The following is a 24,373-nucleotide window of genomic DNA, read 5'->3' on the forward strand; positions in this document are numbered from 1 at the left end:
ACTGATGGAAGACTGAGGTCACCATGTCCGGGTAAAGGAACCACTCGTGGCCGTGGAACAACCTGCTGAGATAGTCTGCCAACTCGTTCTGCACTCCAGGTTGCTACGATGCTTGCAGATGTATTGAGTGCTCTACAAAGAAGTCCCACAACATGAGAGCTTCCTAGCACAGGGGAAAGGAACACACACCCCTGTTCGTTGATATTAGAACATCGCCATGGTGTTGTCTGTCATAACTGACACACATCTCCCTATCAAGTGGTCTCGGAAAGTCTGGCATGCAAGGCATACTGCTCTGAGCTCTCTGACATCGATGTGGAGAGCAAGTTCTGCCTGAGACCAAAGGCCTTGTATCCTGAGGTCTTCCAAATGTGCTCCCCAGCCCAAGGCTGACGCATCTGTCACTAGCAAGAGGGACGGCTGAGGGCTGGTGAAGGGGACCCCTGCACATACTATCTGTGGGTCGAGCCATCACAGGAGGGAGTCAAGTACCATGCAAGGCAGGATTACGATCCTGTCCAAGCTGTCCCGGACTGGCTGATACACTAACGTTAGCCATGACTGAAGAGGTCAAAGTCTGAGTCTGGCATGCTGTACTATGTAGGTACAAGAAGCGATGTGTCCCACGATTTTCAGGCAATTTCTTGCTGTGCTGGAGGGGAACCGGCTGAGACCTCGTATGATGTCACCAAGGGACCGAAACCTTGCTTCCAGGAGGCTTGAGTCGAGTCCAGTACTGCCCCTATAAATTCTATCCTCTGAACCGGGGACAGCGTTGATTTCCCCTCGTTCAGAAGAAGGCCCAGTTTGTCGAACATAGCCCTTATGAAGTTGACTCGTGCTTCCACTTGAGACCTGGAGTGGCCCTTGATGAGCCAGTCGCCACGGTACAGGAACACCTGCACCTGCTGTCTGCACAGGAACGCAGCCACAAATGCCATGCACTTAGTAAAAACACGAGGCGCTGCTGACAGGCTGAACGGGAGGACTGTGAACTGGTAGTGGGTGTTTACCACACACCTGTGGTATTTTCTGTGGGACAGTTATAGCTATATGAAAGTCCATGTCTTTCAAGTTGAGGGCGGCATACCAGTCTCCTGGATCCAATGAAGGAATGATGGAGGCCTAAGAGACCATGTGGAACTTGAGCTTCTTTATAAATTTGTTGAGTTCTTGCAGGTCTAGTATGGGCCTGAGCCCTAGGCTTTCCGTATTAGGAAATACCGAGAATAGAAACGCCTGCCCTTCCGCTCCTGAGAAAACTTTTCCACTGCTCCTAGTGAAAGGAGTGAGTGCACCTCCTATATAAGGAGCTGCTCATCAGAAGGGTCCCTGAAGAGGGACGGGTAAGAGGAGTGGAAGGGCGGGAGGGCACAGAAGTGGATGGAGTATCCCCTCTCCACCTTGCGGCGCACCCAGCAGTCCAAAGTCCTATGGGACCATGCCCAGTAGAAAGGGGACAGTCGGGAGGAAAAGGTAGATCCAGTTTTCGTTCAAGTGCACCATGCTCGACCACACCTTTAAAAGGCTAGTTTGGGGCCAGAAGATGGTTTGGGTTGGCCAGAGCCCTGGCCTGAGGATGGGTGTGGCCTTTTTCTGCCATTCCTAGTCCTCCTCTGGGAGCCGTCCTGTTGGTAGAACCGTGGAGGAGGTTGAGGCCTGAAAGGTTTCCGCTGCGTGGCAAGAGTGTGTAGGCCCAAGGATTTGAGGGTGGCTCTAGAGTCTTTTAGGCTGCGTAGCCTTTTATCTGTCTTCTCCGAAAACAGAGTCACACCCTCAAATGGGAGGTCCTGTATGGTCTGCTGAACCTCGTACAGGAGACCTGAGACCTGGATCCAGGAGCCCCTTCTCATGACCACCTCTGTAGCCATGACTCTCGTCATGGAGGGAAACTCAAGAGATCAGTTTGCCCTCCTCAACCAAGGCCGAAAACTCGGCATGGGAGTTAGAGGGAGCAGCTCAGCAAATTTTGCCATTGCAATAGAGGTATTAAAAGAGTACTGACTGACAGTGGCCTATTGGTTGGAAATATGGAGCTGCAATCCACCCGTGGAATAGATCTTCCTCCTGAAAAAGGTAGAGTTTTTTAGCCTCCCTGTTTTTAGGGGAAGGGCCTTGAAAACCTTGACACTCACGCTGGTTAGCAGCGTCCACAACAAGCGAATCAGGTTGCGGGTGGGAAAAAAGATGTTCATAACCCTTAGACGGCACAAAATACCGTTGTTCATTGCACTTGGCAGTGGGTGGCAATGAGGCTGGGGTCTGCCACAGGGTTTTGCTGGTGTCCACAATAGTTTTTATGAGCAGTAGGGCAATACGGGAAGGTCAAGAGAGCGCGAGGATATTCATCATGGGATCGGAGTCCTCTGTTACTTCCTCTGCCTTGATGCCCAAACCCTGGGTCACCTGGTGCAGCAAGTGCTGCAACACCCGATTGTCCTCAAGCGCCGGGGCTATGGCAGTACCAGCCAGCATCTCGTCTGGTGACGACGAGGAGGAAGCCTCAAATAATGGCAGCTGCTCCCTGCCAGCGGCACCCAATGGATCCCGTGACTCTTGGGGGTCCTGTGCAGGAGCAGACAAGGATGGTGCCGTGCTTGTTGATGGGGCTGTCAGCATAGAACTCGGGGTCGCTGTCAGTACTGCTGGTGGCGTCGGAGCCACTGTTGAGGCCAGTGCTGATGCCAGTGTCAAAGCCGCAGCTGGTGTCGAAGCCGGCGACGGTGCCACAGTCAATGGTGTCAACGTTGGTGGCAGTGGTTCAGTGGCTGGTTGCTCAGCCGGTGGGATAAAGGTGGCCGAAGCCGCCACTGAGTGGAACCCTTGGCTCCTTCCCTGGCTCTGGTGAAAGGCCCAGGAAGTCCAGAAGGGCCACTGAGAGGGGTTCTGCCACTGCGGTGGCCACGGCGCCAGGTAAGCCTGCCTGTCCCACCGCGACCTGGACCTGCTGCTCCTGCTCTTATCTGAACGGTAGGTGTCTGACTCCAACTCTGAGGTCTCCAAAAACGAACACCACGGAGGAGCCATGCTTCGGGGCACCGAGCGGAGGGAGCTCAGGGACCGACGGGATTCTCTCTCCACAGGTATCAGTGCTGGAGGGTGCCACTGAGGAGGAGAGTGCCAGGATATCATCGCCGGCTTCCCTCTGGATTGCACCTGGGGTCGCGGTGGTGCGGACGGGGACGGAGCCACCTCTGTGCTAGGGGGCGAGAATGGCGCTGTGACATGCAGCAGGTCTTGAGCTGCTTAAAAAGCCACCGGTGTCAAGGGGAGCGGCAGTTGCTGGCCAGTAGAGTCTGGCGATCGCGATGGGCCCAGACTCAACTGCTTCACCTGGGCAGGAGTCAACTCGGCCCTGTCCGGGGACCTAGTGTTGTGGCCCAACTGGGGTCTCACAGCTGTTGGCTCCTTAGACTTAGCAGGGGGAGAATGCTCTCTCTCCAGCTTCTTCTTCTTCTGTGACACTGGCGACTGAGACTGGTGCCTGGCCGACTGGCCACGAGAGGAGCTGTGCTGGTGCCCAGTGTCTCAAAGAGAGTCCTTTTTCAGCACCAGTTCCTGGGATGACAGTGCCAGGGCACTCCCCGTCGATGTGCTGTGTGTGGTGTCCCCTGACCCAGGGTGTGAATGGGGGCAAAGAGCTGCCTCCATTAGGAGAACCTTAACCCGCTGTTCTCTTTCTTTAATAGTTCTGGGACGGAACTCTCGGCAGTTCCTACACCGGTCCTTTTGGTGACCTTCCCTTAGGCACCTTAGACAAGAAGTGTGGGGGTCACTCTTTGGCATGCACTTAGCGCAGACCTCACAGGTTTTGAAACCCAGGGACCGCGGCATACCTCAGTTCCGGGGAGTTGGAAGGTGGGGAACCCCCAACTAACTCTAACTACTATACAACTAACTAGAGAGAACTATACACAAAAAACAGAGATAAAGGCACTTGCTAAGCAAGGGCTATGGGACATTCCAGCTAACTGTCACTGGCGGTAAAAAGGAACTGAGGGGTTGGCGGGTGGGCAGGGCTCTATATTGAGCACCATGAAGGCGCAACTCCAGGGGGTGCCCAGGCCAACCTCACGGAGGCTGCTATGGGAAAAATCTTCCAGCTACCATGCACATGCACACACTTGATCGGAATGGACATGAACAAACACTTGAAGAATAATAATTAGTTACTGGTCATTGCTAGACAAGGATACTAAACTAGGTGGACCAACCTGCTTTAGAAAAATCTTTTGATCAGTTCATTTTTAGCCCCATTAAAAACTAAAGGGGGTATGTGGAAAATGACAAACCCCAGGGGGTTTTGTTTGTTTTACCGGCAGTGAAGATCAGCACCTCCAAGATCCTCTGCTGATACCTCCTCACCAGTTGCAGCTTTAACCTATAGTATATAAACAGCAGAATCAGCGAAAGAGTTTGCACTTACTTCACATGAATGTTTAGGAAAGTTTAGTAATAAAAAGAGTTCCTCTCCAAATGTTTCTTCACTAATTAGACTCAGTCATGTTTCTGCAATATTTTCCTGCTATAGTATTTAAAATGTGCTAAGATGATCTTTTTTAAATTACCCAAATTTCATGGAATTCATACCTTCATTATTCAGCATTTACATTTAAGTTCTATATCCACAAAGCTCTTTCCTATACTAATGTGTGTGGGTATATGTATTACCTGACCATTATTTTTTAGATTAAAACCATCACCTAATGCATACCTTGTAAAAGTTATTACTCATCAATAGATTATTAGTGTAAACCATTTTTAATCTAGCTACAGGTATTCTGCTCTTTTTCACAAAGCTAACGTTAATGTCAAATGGGATGCTGTGCTGTATCCATAAACGTTCCAAGTGAGAACCACAAATGCAAGGCTTGGACTCAATTCCTGGAATATACCAATGCCAAAATTAAATAATTCCTTTTTCAAATGGAATGTCACTCGACAAACCATTTCCCTACTGGCACATGGTACTAGCTTATACATTTTCTGATTCAAAATCTACTCTAATATTCAGTTATTTTCTTGACAAACTCTTTTACAAATGTTAAATGTTTAATTTAGTTTTTCTATTATTAACCTTAAAACAATCTAAATCCACCTGTGCATTACTGAGTGTTGTCTCACACCCACAAAATAATTTAAAAAGAAACCTTTTCTAAAAAGAGCACTTTTATAAAAGAAAATTATCGGAATTAAGGGTGATCCTCCTAAAAAAACAAGACGGTGTGAAGTAACTTGGGTTTGTCAAAAGGACTTGACAGAGTAATTTAGGAGTGATAGAATTTTTACCTATAATAAAGCAATGTAATCTCATGTTTTTTGCATTAATTACTATTGAAACACATCTATTGATGTACCTTTCCAAAATAATAATTAGCATAAATGCTTTATAAATAAAGATTTCTCCAAAGCTGAAAAAAACACTGTGTAGCTCAGAGGAACAGGGATGTAGGAGGCAGAGCAGACATCAGGAGAGAAAAATATCACCATTCTCATATCACTTTTTGAATTTCAAATTCTGAATTTAATCCAAGAATCTGATTAACTAAATTAAAAATCATTTACTTGCAATACGAAAATACTCATAAAATTATTAAATTTTGACTTATTCATTAACAGGGATAATACTTTCATATCTGAATCCCTGCATATATAAAATACACACATTCATCATATATTGCTTTTGTGTGTAGTATTTCACATCCAGTGACAAAGTGCTAAGAAGTGGAGCCTGATTATAATTCCAGTGATTGTATCAATGAGTTTTGAAAATGGGTTGGAAAACAACTATAACTACTACTGTGGTCACTGGAATTATGACATTTATCAAGAAAAAAAATTATGTTAAGCTACTGTGAACACTGATGAAAGTTCTGAAAATGTATGCAAGGAATCGGGTATCATATGTTATTACAGATATAAAAAGTCAGAAGGATGCTTATACTGAAGCCAGCCACCTGCAACAATCTGGTCAGTTGTCCCTGTATCTGAAATGGCTAAGAGTTTCTCTGCTACTGAGGTGACAACCAATGAAACCTTGTGAAAGGGCCATTATGCCACAGCTGATGGCCAGTCTGATTAGGCAAGAAGCAGACCACACTGGTCTGGTTATTAATCCAGATAAAACTAAGCCCCTGGCAATTACCATCAAACAGCCTCCAGCTCCAGAACACAACCAGCTCAGTATTAACCTGTCTAGAACATCAAGTAGGTGGCAACTATCAAATACTTGGAAAGCATTATAGATAGTGCTAGAGGATACTCAAAAGATGTTGACATTCATATAGCAGCAGCTGCTGCCATGTTTTGGTCCCTTCAGCAACCTCTAGAGGGATGTCATGACATCAAGTGTGCTACAAAGCTGCAGATCTATAGAACCACAGTTATACCAACTTTATTGCACAGCAGTAAAATGCGAGTGCTGTGGAAGGCTGAAGAGCTAAAGATGGATGTTTTGGATTCTTGTCATCCTCGTCAGCTGCTACATATTAAGTGGCAGGACAAGGTTAACAATGAGGATATTCGTAGCTGAACCCAGCAGTCACTTTTATCAGCACTGTTTTTTTTTACCAGTTTTCTTGGTAAGGACATATTAAGATAGAAGACCAAGTTTACCCAAGAATGCTGCTACGTGGCCAGCAATCATGTGGCCACCAAAAAATCTGGTGGTGTAATAAGATTGCCAATGATGGACGTAAAGTGAGTATCCATCCAGGCCACATTCAGAGTCTACATAGAGATCCATCTAGGTGGTGCTCAATCTGCAAGGATTGAGATTTGCCAAGAGACAAATTTATATAGAGAGATTTGTTCATCTTTGGAAACTTCATTTTTATAAAACAAGTATCCTAAATGTTGTCAAAAAGTATTTTGGTAGAAATTCTTCCAAAGTAATTGCTAGAAAAACTATGAGCGTGAGATATATGCACATTCCACATGTATGTGGTGGTGATGCATGTGATAAATTACAGACCCATGTGACAGATTTTACTTTGCACCTATTTCCATAATTTATCACATGGCTCTGGTATGATGATAATTATGTGCCTATAACTGTATCATTGGACCTCTGCCCATTGATTCATCTGTGCCTGGATCATCACCAATATTCCAGATGTCTGAGCATTTATTTTAAAAATCAACCTGCTTAAGAAACTTTTCTTTCTCCAAAAGTGGAATTTTCTCTCTACAATTATACTGGCCCAAGATGGATAAAATACTGCCTTGGACATGCGACTAGTTTATGGTCAAATATCTCATGTCCCTCCTATGGCTAAAAATAGGAACTTTATACTACATTGTATCCACTAGGATGTGAAATACTCTGTAATACATTAACTGTTAATAGGGAGTGTGCGATCACACAAAAGAAAACCCACGTTTTCTACCTTTGTTCCAGAAATGTAAGTGCCCACCACTGTAATGTCGTCATATCACTTCTTTGTGTGTTTTACATAAAATGAGTTGTTAGTACTTGTAAAACAGGCCCACCTGACAATCCTAGAGAGTAAAGACCTCTACTGAACTACTAAACAGGTCAGGAAGAGTACAGGCAGCACTGAAAATCTTCTCACACTGCCCAATAATTGGGGAAGGGAGGAACCTGTTTCAGATAAGCTACATTTTCAGGAGAAAGAATAATTCAATTTCTGTGACCATTCGATACTTGGTTTCTCTGCTGAATTCCTATCAGCGGTCATGGTATTCTTCTGATTATGTGACTGTCTAGATATCCATTAGGAACTTTGCCAGATTACACCTAACCACATAAAAGGTGTGATATTATCTAATTAAAATATAATCATGCAAACCATTGTTGCTACCACTGTTATATAATTGCAACGAATCTTATACAAAGTATAACACATGGCCAGAAGGCGTTAAACAGCTTGCAGGCTAACTAACCCAAAGCCAACCAGTAGAGACATGTTAGAAATGGTAATTAGGATCTATGGTAGATAGGCTAGAACTTTGAAAAGCAAACCTATATTGTTAGAAGTGATACTAATTGTGTACTCATAAATGTTAGCCATGTAAACAGACAGTTCCTGTCTGTCACTATAGCTGTTGATTCAGAGATCAAAAGGGAATGTTAACATTTAGATGAATCTTGAGTGCAATAACATCATTGTTTATATGTCTCTCTGAAGTTTGTGATAGACTGCCAAATGGATAAATTGCCCTATATTAATTTGTATAACTAATGGTGGTGTTAGGAAACAGAAGGTTACATTAAAAGCCTATTGTTTACCCAGGACTGTATAGTCAAGTGAATGCTAGAACAATGTATAAAAGACCCTTGGGTCCTGATTCTGTCATCTCAGATCTGCTTGATGCTTCAGTGCAGGGGAAGCTTAAGCTACAAGATTGAAATCCCAGTCCTAAACTGGAACACCCTGAATAGGATATTAGACATTGGACTATAACCTATGGACTAAATTCTAAAAACTCTTTGCAACTACAAACTCACCATCTCTGCTATGAATCTGAATCTCAAGATTGACTCATGTCTGTGTGTATACTAATCTTTTAACCTATACTCACTCTCTTTTCTTTTTTAATAAATTTTAGTTTAGTGAATAAGAATTGGTTGTAAGTGTGTATTTGGGTAAGATCTGGAATATTCATTAACCTGGAAGGTAATGTGTCTGATCCCTTGGGATTGGTAGAACTTTTTTATACGATGAAGATTTTCATTAATCCTCATCATATCTGACTTGGGTGTCTAGATGGAGGCCTGAGGCTGCGTTACTTTAAGGGAACTGTGCTGTTGGCTTCTGGGTAACCAGTGAGGTAATAAAGAAGCTGTTTTGTGCTGGCTTGGTAAATCTAAGTATTGGAATATCCACCAGCTTTGGGGATTGTCTGCCCCATTCTTTGCAGTCCACCCAAATTGAGTGACCTCAGCTGGCTCCCTGGGGAATCCGGTCACAAAAGGTAAAGTCATTCTGGCCAAATACCAACCCCTGGGCTATTCATTACTCTAATTATGTTAAAATAAAATATGTAAATATTTGTAAATATATTTAGACTCAATGTTAGCCCACAACAAGTCACAACTTCAAGAAAAATGCCAGTTAGATCTTTGGCTTATGATTGCTTATTGAACCAAAATGTCCAGTAATAAATGCTTATTCTCAGTGCCTAAACTCAGATCATTAGAGGTATTTTCAGTACTAAATCCATCTTTATTGTTTATTTTGCAATATACAAAAAGTTTTTTTTCTCACATTCAAGTTTTTTAGATAAAATCCTCTTGAAAGGTCAGATCCAGGTTCTCTGTAATGTAACTATTAAATATTTGCCAACCACAAATGCCAAGACCTCTTGTCTAGCCTCAGTCCTAGTTATCTCTCACATATACAAAACTCAGGGAAGAGAACCCAAATAACCTCTGATTTTGTTCAAATTTTTATATATACTACATAAAATAAGAGCTGCTCAAGAAGCTTGCAGCATGCTGAATCATATGAAATAAAGTATCAACACACACTGCAAATCAAACAGTTCCCTGATCCACCTTATTGCATTTTCACTATTGCCTCTGGAGATTAAGAGCCTTTTGGCATGATTACAAGTATGTATTTCCGCAACTTTAAATGTCATCTACAAAGCAACAAAATGGGTTTGTGCCTTTTTTGTGTCTTTATGTTGATGGTAGCCTGAAAAGTTTGGAGAAGGGAAATTAGTTCCTTCCTACTGTGTTTTTCCTGGAAAACACTGTGGATGATTGGAGAAGCAGGAGGTTTATAACATCAGAGAAGATATGCAAATGAAACCTGATTGTTAGCAGTGAGAAGTTATGTTATGTTTATAAAGAACTGAGAAAACAACATAAAAAAAACCCCAAGTACAAGGGGAAAAGCTGTCTTGTTAAATATTCAGCAGTTCCATCCCTACCTTTAGAGGCTATCAAAGCTCCCTATTCACAACTCTCAATCATCCAAGAAATCCTCCAGCAAACAGAGAGAAGATCAGACTTGACTTCTTGATATATCCAAGATAGAACAAGAGAAAAGCCTTTAAAAAAAATCCAAAACCTTTCAGTCCTTAATATACCAGAAAGCAGCAAACAATGGCTGCAACCCATTTATAAACATCCAGAAGAGCTCATCAAAACCTCTATGCACTTTCACAATAAACTATAACAAACATAAAATATGTAAAGAACTTAAATAAAAAAAAAGCCCACTAATTTCACAGTATACCTACAATCACCCCCTCCCAAAGTGCCAGAAAAAGAAAGATGGGACACATGAAGCATTTGTTGGGTACTAAATTATGTCTAAATATCTATTCCAGACCCCAAAACTAACAGATTCAGCTTAACTTCAATAGGAACTGCCGGATGCTCATAGGATTTGAAAGGCCACTTATTTAGGTCGGTACATAAAGATTTAATAGGCTAACTCTGGGCCCCTATGTTTAAAATTCTTGACCTCAGTATCTTGTAATATAGCTGATAAATCTAAACATTTTATGGGAAAGTTAGTTTAATATTATAATGGTACTTTTCATAAACACAACCTTCTGTTACATCTCATTGGAATTTCATATTATTGGACTCAAATGAACATTATGACAAAAAGGGAAAATTCTGTTTTACCTGTGAATTTTCGTTCTAGGACCCACCATGTCAGACAGTCTTCACAAATAGGCATTCCCCATCACCATGGCTTCTGGCGGTTCATCAGATTTTTGCTCCGAGCCTGGGCTGAGGACCACCCATCGTTCAGAAAGAGCCCTCTAGAATGATACATTCCAGAGCTAAAAAACACTATTTAAAAGTGCTATTCAACTCCAACCATTTGCAGCAAAGCCTTAACATGAAATTTAGGTATTTCCTGTATGAACATCCTGTTTCCTTTCAATCTACTTAACAAGCGAGTAATCGCCAGAAGAAAACTCTCAACATAATACAGTCCTCCAAGGGAAAGTTCGACTGTCTGACATGAGAGTCCTCAAATGAAAATTCATAGGGGTAAGACAGAATTTTCCCCTTCTCAGTGTTCTGCATGTCAGACAGTCTTCACAGGGGGATACAGAAAGCAGTATATCATCCCTAGAGAAGAAAGGTGGATTCAATTTATCTATGTAGGACTGAAACATCCTTAAGAGTTATTGGGGCACCCTGTTCCATAACATTCTTCTACTAAACAGTGAATCAGCAGGGGTGAGGATGGCGGCTCTATAGTATTTGAGCAAGTGTAGATGGAAGGCCCTCTTCTAGCCTGACAGCTCTCCTCCTAAGATGTGTATGATCTCTTTCCCACAAAATCACTGCTCTTTTCACAAGTGCACAGTAATGAGAACAGTTGGACCAGAGGCTTTGAATGATGCAGCTATATATACCTTTATTCTCCTGAAGGCTCTTTTCACATCTAAATTAAGTACTCTACTTCCTTGGGATGTTTGGATTCATCCAAAAGGACAATATTGCCACTTCCTATTACATGAGGAAGATTGTGGTGACATTGGGGATGGACACCTGGCTAGTTCATAAAATGTTTGATAGAATATGGAACTGAAGTTTCACTGACAGCACACCAAGCTCTGACACCTCACTGGACAAGGAAGTAGAGAGTAGGGAACATACTTTCAGCGAGAATATGAGCTACCAGCTATGAAACTGAAAAGTGGTTTTACTGGTACACAGATTGAGATTATGACAAGAATCTGCACATTGCCAGAGGACTAATAAGAAATCTGTTATGTGATGGGTGGATTTCTTACAGCACAATGTGCCTGCAATTGATGACTTATCTTTCCAAGAAGTGTTGGCCTTGAGCCCCATGGTCAGGCCATCTTGTAAAAACACTAGCACGTCCTTTGCTTCAGCTGACTTAGCCTTGATGTGTGTTCCTTGTAACACTCATCTAAACCTCAAGTGATATATAGACATCACCTGTGAATTACTTCTGAGATGCTAGGAGGGCGTTTATCACCTTCTTAGAATGTGTGACTGTAGTTCCTTCCTTTCAGCTTCCCAGCTGATGTTAGGCAGCACTGGATTTTGGTTCAGGAAAAATCCCTGTGTCACATTTGGGGTGCAATCTAGACCAGTAAGGGGTTGTATCAGCACCTGCTCTGCAACCTGGGGTGGCTTGCCTGCAACCTGGGGTGCTGCTTTGAGCTCCTAACAAACAGCCGACCGGCATGCAGGTCATACCCTGAGTGTCTGATATAGCTGCCTGCCAGCAACACTGACCTTAGCAGCCTTGGTTACTACAACATACACCCAGTCCCGAATTGTCCCCCAAAACTTGTCTTCTGCATTGTCCAGTCCCTTCCTGGACAGTCCTGATATGGTAGGTCCATTGCTCCTGTAAGAGAACAATATTCAACAGTTTGCTACTTTAAAGGGAATGACCCAAACAATTCAGTTTGAATGCAAAACTGGATCAGTTTGATTAAAGAATAAAACAAGTTTATTTAACTACAAAGAGATAGATTGTAAGTGACTACAAGTACAAGGCATTAAAGTCAGAAATGGTTACAAGATCAAATGCTTTCTCATGCTAAAAAACTTAAACTAGACTTGGGTCAAGATCAAATCCTTACCACATGCTTACAGAAACAGGGCTGACCAAATTTCAGGTCAGGATCTCTCCCAAAGTCAAATGGCTACTTCCTTTGTCTTCTTAGGTGAAAAAGGAAGGAGGGAGAGATACCTTGAGGTGGTTTTGCCCCTCAGTTTATAGTCCAAGCACCTTTTAAAATGCATTTTCCTGAGGGTTACCTCTAGGTAAAGTTCATTCCAGCTGTGAGGTTGGAGACATGGAGTCTCATGGTGAAAGAGATTCCATGCTGTTTGCTAAAATGTAGATCAATCTGTTACTGTCCCTCTTCTTCTTTGTCAAAAAATGATCACTTGACAGGTGACTGTCCATCAACTTTGATGACTCCTGACTAGAGTCATCAGCTTGTCCTTTCTCTCTGAGAAACAGGTTTATCCATTATGGTAACCACATTTCAGTCATAATTTCATCTTATGTTCATAACTTTACATATAATGTTGCTACATACATGTCACCATATTACTAACCAATGAGTTATTACTTTTCAAGGATACCTCACAAGGCATATTTTGTACAAAGATTATTACAATAATGTGCAGGGTGTGAATACAGGGTGCATGTGTTCACACTTTGTTGCACTGTGTTTTGTGTGTGTCCATAGGCTTCCAACCTGGCCTGTGGTGCACAAAGGCTAGATGGTCTAGATTGCAATCATTCGGTTCTATGTGTGTCTTGCTGAGCCAGCCTGACTTTTCTTCTTTGCACAGACTCCTGAGGGACAGAGTGAGAGCTTCTGCCCAGAACATGAACAAGGCTAGTACCATAAGCAGTTGCGAATGTTTTCTGTCTTCTTTCAGTTATATACACATCACATTTCTGGAGAAATATCTACCAGAAATAGAGTAGTCAATCTGAGGGTCCATCACATGCAACATATTATACTCCATGTCTCCTTCTATCATACCCTCCCAAAGACATATAGGAGTCACAATATGTTCCCCTATATGGGTTCTAGTATCTATGCTGATGAACAGGCTTCTCTGGATTTGACATCAGGTAATGTTAAATATTAAGAATGATTTCACCAAGAGATTCTAATAATGGATCTGGACCAAGATCTTTATATACTGATTTGCTATAATTGGGGTCTGGAAACAAATCAAGAATTATGCCAGGTATTGATTCATAGATAGATTCATAGATATTCAGGTCAGAAGGCACCATTATGATCATCCAGTCTGACCTCCTGCACAATGCAGGCCACAGAATTTCACCCAGCACTCCTGCATTGAGACATGAAACCAACTATCCCAGGAATCAGAGCAGCAGCCGTGTTAGTCTGAATGGAGTTAAGATTTTATCTTCAGAGAGATGTGCTAATGTTTGGCAAATCAGACACCATCATCTTCTTTTTCTCTTTTTAAATAACGATGGTTATGGACCACAACTGAGATGCTGGAGTTTTATGAAGGCTGTAATTGGTCCCTCCACTTGTTCGTTCAAAGCCACCTTTTTGAAAGTTTTTAAGTGATGACTGCTGGACTCTGCATAATGTAACGAGAAGGTTGTCAGATAAGGTTAGACTTTCACTTGACGGGAGGGATCATATGGCATTTGTGAATAAACCGTGTAGAAGTTATGAGTCCAAAAAAGAAGTGTTCTGTATTGAAAGTACTTCTTACTGTAGCAAAAACTAAAGTATTTCTGGGCGACTCTCCCCAATCTTATTTTCAGTAGATCTCCAGGAGGTTTATTTTCATGTTCTGAAGTTTTGAGAAGATAATGCCCAATATTTCCACATGGAATATTGACCATCTTATGGACTTGTTGTGGGACCCGAGATCTAAAATGGGCTGCATGACATTGTTTCTCTTTGTACTACATAGAATCTTGTGCTTTTACCAAAATGCCAGTCTCTCCACAGAACGTGTTGTATTTTTCCAGTATAAGAAACTGTGATCATTGCATCCTTCAGCTTCTGATGCTACAAAGGTCTTGTTGATAGTATTTGTTTATTTTAATTTACCTTGAGTAAAGGATAAACTTGTCACTCGGAGAATGAGTGAGTTCTATCAAATATCCTTCCCTAACTATCTCAAGCACTCATTTTCTGAGGACAATCACCCACACAGGAAGGCGTGCCCTGAAGCTCCTTTCATGGAGTGCAGGATCTGCCAATATTTGGGAAACCCGGAATCAAGAGCAACTTTTAAAGGTGCCTCAGTGACTTTTGTCTCTATTCTCTCCAAAGAGCTTACCAACAAAATATTTGGTAGTATATCGGATGGTAGCCTGCAATTCCAGTTCCCTCAAGTGGCGCTACAGTTACCCCCAAGCCATGTCTTTGGAAGTTTTGAATGTACAGAAAGTCAGTCAGGTAAAGCAACCGTCCTGAAAAAGTTGCCAGGAAAATCTTGTTTAAAGGAGATATTATGGAGTAGGGCTTTTGTTTGTTTGTTTGTTTGGAGTAGGGAGATTGGGTGTTGGCGCATGCTCACAGTGGCCTCCAGGTGAGCACAGACACTACAGTCATTACTCTCACGGCTAAGGCTCCTGTATGCAGTGTGACAGGGTCAGGCCAGATGGCTACAGGAGAGTGATAGAAGGCAGATATATTAGCCCCAGGGTTAAGTAGGTCCCTTTCCCCTGGGTAAGGTAACAGAGAAGGTTCCAGAATAATCAGGAACTTTCTGGAGACAATTAAGGCAGACAGGCTGATTAGAACACCTGTAGCCAATCAAAAAGCTGCTAGAATCAATTAAGACAGGCCTATGAGGGCACCTGGGTTTAAAACTTCAGTTTGTGGTGCATGTGTGAGGAGCTGGGAACAAGAGGCACCATGAGCTGAGAGTGAGAAGGCGTACTGCTGGAGAACTGAGGAGTACAAGCATTATCAGACACCAAAAGGAAGGTCCTATGGTGAGGATAAAGAAGGTTTTGGGAGGAGGCCACGGGGAAGTAGCCCACGGGAGTTGTAGCTGACACACAGCTGTTCCAGGAGGCACTCTAGACAGCTGCATTCCACAGGGCCCTGGGCTGGAACCCGGAGTAGAGGGCAAGCCCGGGGTTCTCCCCAAACCTCCCAACTCCTGATCAGACACAGGAGAAGTTGACCTGAACTGTGGGTTCATGAAAACGGCCAAACTGAGGGCTGCCATGAATCTCCGAGGCGAGCAAATTCGCCAATAAGCGCAAGACCCACCAAGGTAGAGAACGAACTTTGTCACACCAGCTTTAGCCTAATTGCTGCTCTTATTCTCTGTTGCTTTTGCAGGAATACTCCCTTGGCTGATCTGACTATGCCCTTTCTGTTATGAGGCTGAAGCAGGTTTAATATTAGGTACAATTAGATCTTGATAGGGAATTCCCACTCCACCTTAATGACACCCTCATAAACTAGTTGAACTGCACAGATCTTTTTCAATTTTACAGAGTTTTGCCGTTATTTCATTTTCTAAAAACATAAGCACATGTGAAGTTAGAGCCCCATTTGTGCTTAATTCTGGGAAGCTTAGCTGAGATATCTCATCGAAAGCCCCTGCTTTACAAAGTTCTCCTCTTTTGAGGATCTAAATGGCAGAATCTCTCAGGAGAGGTTTTAAGATTTTACACTGCCCCTTTTGGGGGCAGTTTCCTTCACCAGTCCCTGAGCCAAACCCTGAGGTAAGGGGCCCTGTGAGGGGAAGAGCATGTTACCAGGGAGACTGAAAAGATTAGTCTGCAGACAAATATCTTGTATGTCTCCCTACGGAGAATAGTAGCCACTTTGGCCCAGATCCTCAAACGTGTTTAGGCTCCAAACCTCTACTGACTGCAGTAAGTTAGGAGCCTTAAAACCTTTGAGGACCTGAGCCTTTATGGTCTAATATAGGACCCCTGGAGGCTGGAAGGGAAAAGGAGGCAGGTCCATCTCCTAGGAAAGGAGATCTGAATCATTTCGCCCCATGCTCCCTACTGCTCGGTCTGGACTGACTGGGGAACATCCACACAGAATGAGAAGTGAGCCAGAGTCTCTGGTGACAAAAATGACTCATTAGTATCAGAAAGGCCCCATCACAGCAGCAGAGGCCTTGCAGGTAAAATGGTTTGTGGGAAGGGGGCATGGTTATGACCTTCTCAACCATCTGATCACAGACCTTGCCTGTACCGGCTGGGGGCAGGAATCTTTTACTCCTGGTTGCTGTGGGGGGACCTTGCCTTCCCCAAAATTCAGGAGGCAGGGGGGCTCTGAAAATCAGACACCTGTCTCTATACCGCTGATTCTGGCCTGGTCTCAGTAAAAGGACTTTCCCTGTAGCCTGCTTGACTCTTGCCATGGACCTTGATCATTCTCTGGCTGGGAGCCTGGTTCCCTGCAGCCTGCCTGCCTTGTCATGGACCTCACCCACATGCCGGCTGGGGGTTAGTATGTCTATGGCCGGCCTGACCACCTTGCACATGCCAGCCGGGAGCAGGTTTCCCTACAACCTGTTTGCTCTTTGTTAGTGGGAGGGGAGTGGCGGTTCAAATCCTCCTCAGAAAGCCAAAAGATACACATTTTTAGTTTAGCAGTTTTGAGGAGAAGAACCTCAAAGCCAAAGAAGAAACAGAGAGAATTAAAGTATTTTACAAATCTTGTCAAAGGTCCACTCCAAAGAGAGACTTAGAGTCTGCCACGTATGCTGCTTAGAGGCAGAGAATTCTGGACAGTTCTTTCTGAGGGGGAATCCTAAGCCCATGCTCACATCAAAGATTTGGTGTGCCCCAGTTGCCATGGAGACAGAGAACAGCACACTGTGAAGACCATCTGACATGGATGGGGCTGGGAATAATCTAAAACTTAATGTTTTTTAAAAGTGTTTAGTTCATTTAGATATTTATAATTATACTGATCATTATGGAAAGCTAGACTGTGAAAAAAGAAAATAAAAGATTTTGGACCTGATTTTTATATATTATAATGTAATTGTTAATTCAATACAAACATAGAAATTGCCATCCTAGATCAAAAAGCGATCCATGTAGTCCAAAATGTTCTCTCTGACAGTGGCCAGTGCCAGATGCATCACAGGAAGATGCAACAAACCTCACAGTAGATAGTTATGGAATTACCTGCCAATACGAGAACCTTCTTGATCACTTCCATTAGACAGTGGTGGCTTATGCCCTGATAATTTATCCTTCCTAACACAATTATGGATGTTATCTCTAGCCACATAAATGTCTATTTCTTTTTAATCCTACTAAGCTTTTTCCCCTCAATAAAAGGTTACATGGAGTATCTGGAAAGAGCCATCTGGTCTTACTGACATTTCTGTTTTCAAGTAACATGTCTGTTCACATTTATGCCATTGTCCACAAGAAAATCCTGATCATCTTTCCAATTAAGACAGATAAAATAAGTGTACATAAAAATCCTTAATTTTGAGGAAAGTTCTGAGTTTACATATAATCAATAAGCTACCATTCTGGTGAACAGGATTATTACAAGGTACAAAAAGGAAAAAAAGACTAGATTAACTCATTTTAAATGACATAATTAGTGCCTCAGAAATTCTAAAAGGAAATGAACAACAAATCAATTTGCACTAAATGGCACAGTTTCCTCATTCAGGACTTGCTATTGACTATTACATTTGTTTATGCTGATTACTTTGTTCTTTTCTTCAGACTGAAAAATCTCCATTGAAATAAAAAGAGGAGGTTACTCACCCTGTGCAGTAACTGATGTTCTTCGAGATGAGTGTCCCTGTGGGTGCTCCACTCCAGGTGTTGGTGCATCCCTACACCTTCGCTCGGAGATTTTTACAGCAGTACTCATACCAGTCACGCATGCACAGAACCTGCTCCCCTGCTCTGAGTGTACCTTAATAGTACGCGTGTGCGACTGGTCTCCTCAGTTCCTTCTCTACAACAGAGGCTACCCCAACTCCGAAGTAGAGGGGAGGAGGGTGGGTAGTGGAGCACCCACAGGGACACGCATCTCGAAGAACGTCAGTTACTGCACAGGGTGAGTAACTTCCTCTTCTTCTTCGAGAGGTGTCCCTGTGGGTGCTCCACTCTAGGTGACTTAAAAGCAGTATACCTAAAGGAGGTAGGGACTTCAGATTTGGTAAGAATGGAGTAGATGACAGTTCTGCCAAATCGCGTATCAGAGAGAGGGTCCTGAGTAAGGGCATAATGCTTAACAAATCTGTGTTCAAAAGACCAAGTGGCCGCTTTGCAGATGCCAGCCAGAGGTACTTTGCATAGAAAAGCCATGGAGGTAGCCACAGATCTAATGGAGTGAGTTCTGAGGCTGACAGGAGGTGTAACTTTCTTTATCTGGTAGCACTGTCGGATACACTCAGAAATCCAGTTTGAAAGTCTCTGGGTAGAAACAGGTGTCCCTTTGGAACGCTCCGCAATGGAGACAAAGAGTCTGGAAGAGTTCCTGAAGAGCTTGGTTCTATCCAGATAGAAGGACAAAGCCCTGCATACATCTAATCTATGCATTGTGGATTCAGAAAGAGTTTGCATGTGGCTTAGGAAAGAAGGTTGGTAGGTGTATCGGCTTATTGATGTGGAATGACGAATGCACCTTTGGAAGAAACTTGGGATGTAGTTGGAGGGTAACCTTGACCTTGAAAAATAGCGTATAAGGTGGGTCTGTCATGAGAGCTGCTTTTTCTCCTGTCCATCTGGCGGAGGTGATTGCCACTAAGAATGAAGTGAGCTGTAGCTCACGAAAGCTTATGCTCAAATAAACTGGTTAGTCTCTAAGGTGCCACAAGTACTCCTTTTCTTTTTACTAAGAATGCTGTTTTCATAGAGAGGTGTAAGAGGGAGCAAGTGGCTAGGGGCTCGAATTGTTGTCGAGTTAAGCATGATAATACTAAGTGAAGGTCCCACAGAGGAGTAGGAGGGTTAATGTCTGGGTATAGGGATTGTAGCCCTTTAAGAAAACGTTTGGTGATTGGATGAGCAAAGCCAGAGGTGTTGTCGATCTTGTCATGAAAAGCTGTAATAGCAGCTAAGTGGACTTTGATGGAGCTGAAAGAAAGGCCCGATTGCTTGAGGTCTAATAGGTAGTCAAGTATGAGCGGAAGAGGCGCAGAAGTAGGAGGATGTTGTTTAGTTGAGCACCATTTTGTGAATCGCTTCCATTTTCGAAGATAAGTGATTTGAGTAGATTGTGTTCTGCTATGTAGGAACACTCTTTGAACCTGCTCAGAGCATGCTAGTTCATCTTGGGAGAACCATGTAGGAACTAAGCTTTGAGATGAAGCATGGACAGTTTGGGATGAAGACATCGGCCGTGTTGCTGCGATAGGAGGTTCAGAGAGGGGCAACGAAATTGGTGGGCGAAGTGACATTCTGGTGAGGAAGGGAAACCACGGGTGCCTGGGCCACGATGGGGCAATCAGAATTACCGTGGCATGATCTGTTTGTATCTTCATCAGAACTCTGTGGAGGACAGGTATCAGGGAAAATGCACATAGTAAGTCCCAATCCCATGAGATCATGAATGCGTCTCCCAGGGAATATTTGCCCAGTCCTGCTCTGGAGCAAAATTCAGAACATTTTGTGTTTTTCGCAGTTGTGAAAAGGTTTATGGTTGGGTATCCCCAAATGTGGAATATGTTGCAGATGACTGTGTTGTTTATCTCCCATTCGTGATCCCAGGGAAAGCGTCTGCTTATTTCATCTACTGTGGTATTCATAGCTCAGGGAAGATAGGCGGCTGATATCTGGATGTTGTTCGCAAGACACCAATTCCAGAGCTTTATAGCCTCTGTGCAAAGCGAGAGAGAGCTAGCTACTCCCTGCCTGTTCACATAGAACATGCAGGCGACGTTGTCTGTCATTATCCATACATGATGGTTCCGGATCAATGGGAGGAAATGACAGCAGGCGTTGCGTATGGCTTGAAGCTCCTGGACGTTTATGTGTAAGGAGGTTTTTGTTGAAGACCATAGCCCCTGAGCTGTGTGGTGGGACATGTGTGCACCCCACCCTGTGAGGGACGCATCGGTAGTCATTATGAGGGATGGAGCATCCTGTAGAAAGGGGGCTCCAGACCAGAGGTTGGAGAGAGTCTTTGACTCTGAAGGGTATGGATAGAGGCTTGTTTAAAGCATGTACATTCAGTCTGTAAACTGTGGCCAACCACGCTTGGAAGCACCTCATGTATAGTCATGCATTTTTGACCAAGAAAGTGCACAAGGCCATATGACCTAATAGTTGTAGACAGTCTCGAGCTGTGATCTGAGGACTGTTGCAAAGTCGGGAGGGAGAGATGCTAATCCCATCCGGGAATCGAGGTATGCTCCTATGAACTCCAGGTGCTGGGTAGGAGATAACGTAGATTTGTTTTTATTTGTAGGCCGAGGGAGAGGAAGCAAGCGATGGTGAGCTACATGAATCAAAGCGCTTCATTGAGCGTTGTGGCTTTGAGGAGACAATCGTCGAGGTAAGGAAATATTATGACCCCTTGTCTCCTGTGAAGGGTTCATGTAGCGTTCATGCACCTGGAAACAGTCAGGGCACACCCTGACTGTTGTGTAGGAGCAATGCACACATTGCTCTGTTCTATCCAAGGACATGGACCATGAAAACACGGACCATCTGGGAAGTCAAAATAAGGACATCAGCCGTGGGAAGCTTCCTCGGCCGAAGCTCAAGGCCTGAGAATAAAGATTGTAGTAGATAGAGGCTAGTAAATAGGAATATTAATCAAAGTCATATTATTTCCTTTGTTGATGCCTTTTGCGGTCGGTTGGGGTATGTGATGCGCAGGGGGGAGAGAAATAAAAGAGGTGGAAAAGCTGACAGGGGTAATCCCATCAGCAGACCAGCCTGCTTGCTTGCCTAAAGCCGTGTCCTGTCTTGTATTGAACCACCACACTCCTGAGGTAGGCAGTGACTATGGCTAGGAGCTTGGAAAAAAACTCAGGGGGCGGTGGATAGGCCAAAGGGTAGCACCCTGTATTGAAAATGTGTCGAGCAGAGGGTAAAATGAAGGAAACGTCTGTGGGCTGGATGTATAATCATATGAAAATAAAAGGAGTACTTGTGGCACCTTAGAGACTAACCAATTTATTTGAGCATGAGCTTTCGTGAGCTACAGCTGTAGGTCGAGGGCTGAAAACCAATCGCCCTGCCCTAGTGCTGGGATTATGGTGGTAAGCGAAACCATTTTGAACTTTTGCTTTTTGATAAATTTGTTGAGCCTCCTGAGGTCAAGGATCAGTCGCCATCCCCCAGGTTTCTTTTCTGTTAAGAAATAATGGGAATAAAACCCTTTTCCTCTGTGTTCAGGCACGAGTTCCACTGCTCCTAATAGAAGGAGGTGTTGTACTTCTTGGAGGAGCAGTTGCTTGTCAGAGGGGTCCCTGAAGAGGAATGGGCAGGGTGGGTGGGAGGCAAAGATATGAAAGGGATAGAACAGCCAATTGTGATGACTTCCATAACCCACTTGTCAGTGGTAATGTTTTGCCATTTGTGGGAGAATGGGCGTAGGCAGTGTCCAAAAATAGGGACATGGGGTGTAAGCGCTGATGTGGGAACATTGTTTTCTATACCCTCGACCAAGGCTTCAAATCTGCTTATTAGTTGGAGGGGTTTGAGACGCTCCCGAAGAATTCAGGCGGTGACGTTGGTATCTGGATCTCTGGTGTTGCTGCTGTTGTTGTTGCTCATGTAACCTATGGAATTGCTGGGTGTATGTGGGGTAACATGGGTGCTGATAAGGTTGATATCTAAATTGTCGCCTTCTGGTCGTAGGGGTTTGAATTGCCAGAGACCAGAGAGTTGCTGTTGAGTCCTTCATTGAGTGAAGTATGTCATTCGTCGTGGAGGCAAAGAGTTTGTCACTGTCAAAGGGAAGATCTTCAATGGTACTCTGGACCTCTCGAGGAGAGGAGGAGAGCTATGAACCTCGGCGCATGACAACTGCTGTAGCTGTAGATCTTGCTGCAGTATTGGCTGCATTGAGGGCTACTTGAAGAGCAGTTAGTGAGATGATTTGTCCCTCAGAAACTAGAGCCGCAAACTGTTGTTTCTTTTCTTCCGGAATTTGTTGTAATTTTTGTGGTCATATTTTACCAGAACAGCAGTATAATTAGCAATGTGAAACTGTAACATAGAAGATGTGTATATGCTTTGTGTCCAAGCAGATCTAATCGCTTACTGTTCTTGTCAGATGGGGTGGAGCAGGGAAACTGGTGCTTGGTCTTTTGGTTGAGTGCGTCTACTACCACAAAGTTTGGCGCTGGGTGAGTGAAAAGGAATTCAGAGCCCTTGGAAGGGATGAAGTACTTATGATCCGCCTGCTTACAAGTTGGTAGGCTTGCAGCCGAAGTCTGCCAGATGGCCGTAGCAGGTTCTAAAAGGGCTGCGTTGATTGGTAATGCAATCCTAGAGGAAGAAGAGGGTTGCAGGATGACTGTTAACTCATGCTGCTGTTCAGGAACCTTCTTCAAGCTAATTCTTAACTCACTAGCAACTCTTCTGAAAAGATCTTGAAATTTTGAGAAGTCGACTGAAGATGACGGCGGAGGAGGCAATAGGGCTTCATCAGGCGTAACAAGTGGCTCTACCGGGTTGAAGGCAGGTCAGGACTGATCCTGTAGTTGTGATGGTGCTGCCTGGACTCTTATGTCAGTGGCAGGTTCGTCAGCTGGCGATGGCAGGCAGGTGTTGCACCTGGCTGTGGTGGTGTAGCGAGTGTGGTCTCGAGGATAAGATGCTCATGGAGCCCAATATCGCCACTGTGGTGGGAAGGGAATGGGTGGTGCCATCCAGGGGTTCACACACCACGGGGCAGGATTCGGAGAGTATGACGAGGTGATTTTTCTATGACCTCTATTGATTGGGGTCTGAGGATGGGAGATTCGATATGGTGAAAACACCCCCTGCAGACCAGCTTCCTCATCACTGGAGGAACGCCATCCAGACCCTGACTGAGCATTTGGAGAGAGGTAGGCATTAAGTAGGGGTGACTGAGGGATAGGTGACACCAGCAGGTCCCTTGACTGTGTAAATTGTGGTGCTGGAGCTCCTCTGTGAGGTGAGGGCTGTGCAAGAGGAATCTGCCATGAAGAATGGTTCCTCTGCACCGCTGTCCTGAGCATTGTTTCATTGCCAATCAGCTCAGTGGGAGACGATGCCGAGAGAGCAAGAATAGCCTGCGGGGGGTCAGACATGTCAACATGTGTTGGCACCGCTTCTGTCACGGTGCCGAACGGTGCCACACGAGCAGCAGGCACCTGGAAGCCTGAAGCCTCAGCACTGGAGCTTTGTGTAATTGCTGCAGCCGCAGGCGGGTTTCGTGCAGCGCCAGAGGAGCCCAGCACGTCAAAAGTGCTCAGCTGGGGAAGCGCCGGGAGGGAGGCTGTAGACCTGTCCCACAAAGAACCCTTTGCGGGTGAGAGAGGGTGCTGGTTCTTTGCAATCTTCTTGTCTTTGTTTGAGGTGGGAGGGCTGCGGCATGTAGCTGAGTCAGTGCCCATGAAGCTGACCCTAGAGATTTCTGAAGGAGGAGAAATTTTAACCTCAGCTCCCTGTCCTTATGTGCCCTGGATTTAAGTTTGCTGCAGTGGGCACATTTTGGGGGGATGAGGGACTCCCCCAAACATTTTACACATTTTGAATGGTCATCCGAAAGAGGGATGGCATCACTGCGGTTAGAGCAGCGCTTAAAGCCTGGGGAACCAGGCATGTCGGAAGCGGCTGCCTCTGACAGGAACGAAGAAAAAAAATATTTTTTTTTGGGTAGTTTTAGAGAAAGAGACAGGAAAATTGCTATCTAATTACTATTGGCAACAAACTAACTAACAGGGAAGGTATATGAATGAAGGAAGAGAAAAGTCTCTAATGAGTCTGCTGAGCTCCAT

The 24,373-nt window shown here is 44.1% G+C and overlaps 1 protein-coding gene across 2 annotated transcripts in view; it reads right to left on the reverse strand.

Moving 5' to 3' along the window:
• Positions 1–24,373, reverse strand: part of MCCC2 (methylcrotonyl-CoA carboxylase subunit 2) — a 102,333-nt gene that overhangs the window by 40,062 nt on the left and 37,898 nt on the right. For both annotated transcript variants that reach the window (XM_048849922.2, XM_048849921.2), the window contains exon 8: positions 4,317–4,381. In XM_048849922.2, the coding sequence (XP_048705879.2) occupies positions 4,317–4,381 (65 nt within the window). The remainder of the gene's footprint in view (positions 1–4,316; positions 4,382–24,373) is intronic.

The sequence above is a fragment of the Caretta caretta genome, chromosome 5 (genome assembly GCF_965140235.1).
Source record: "Caretta caretta isolate rCarCar2 chromosome 5, rCarCar1.hap1, whole genome shotgun sequence".
Classification (NCBI taxonomy): domain Eukaryota; kingdom Metazoa; phylum Chordata; order Testudines; family Cheloniidae; genus Caretta; species Caretta caretta.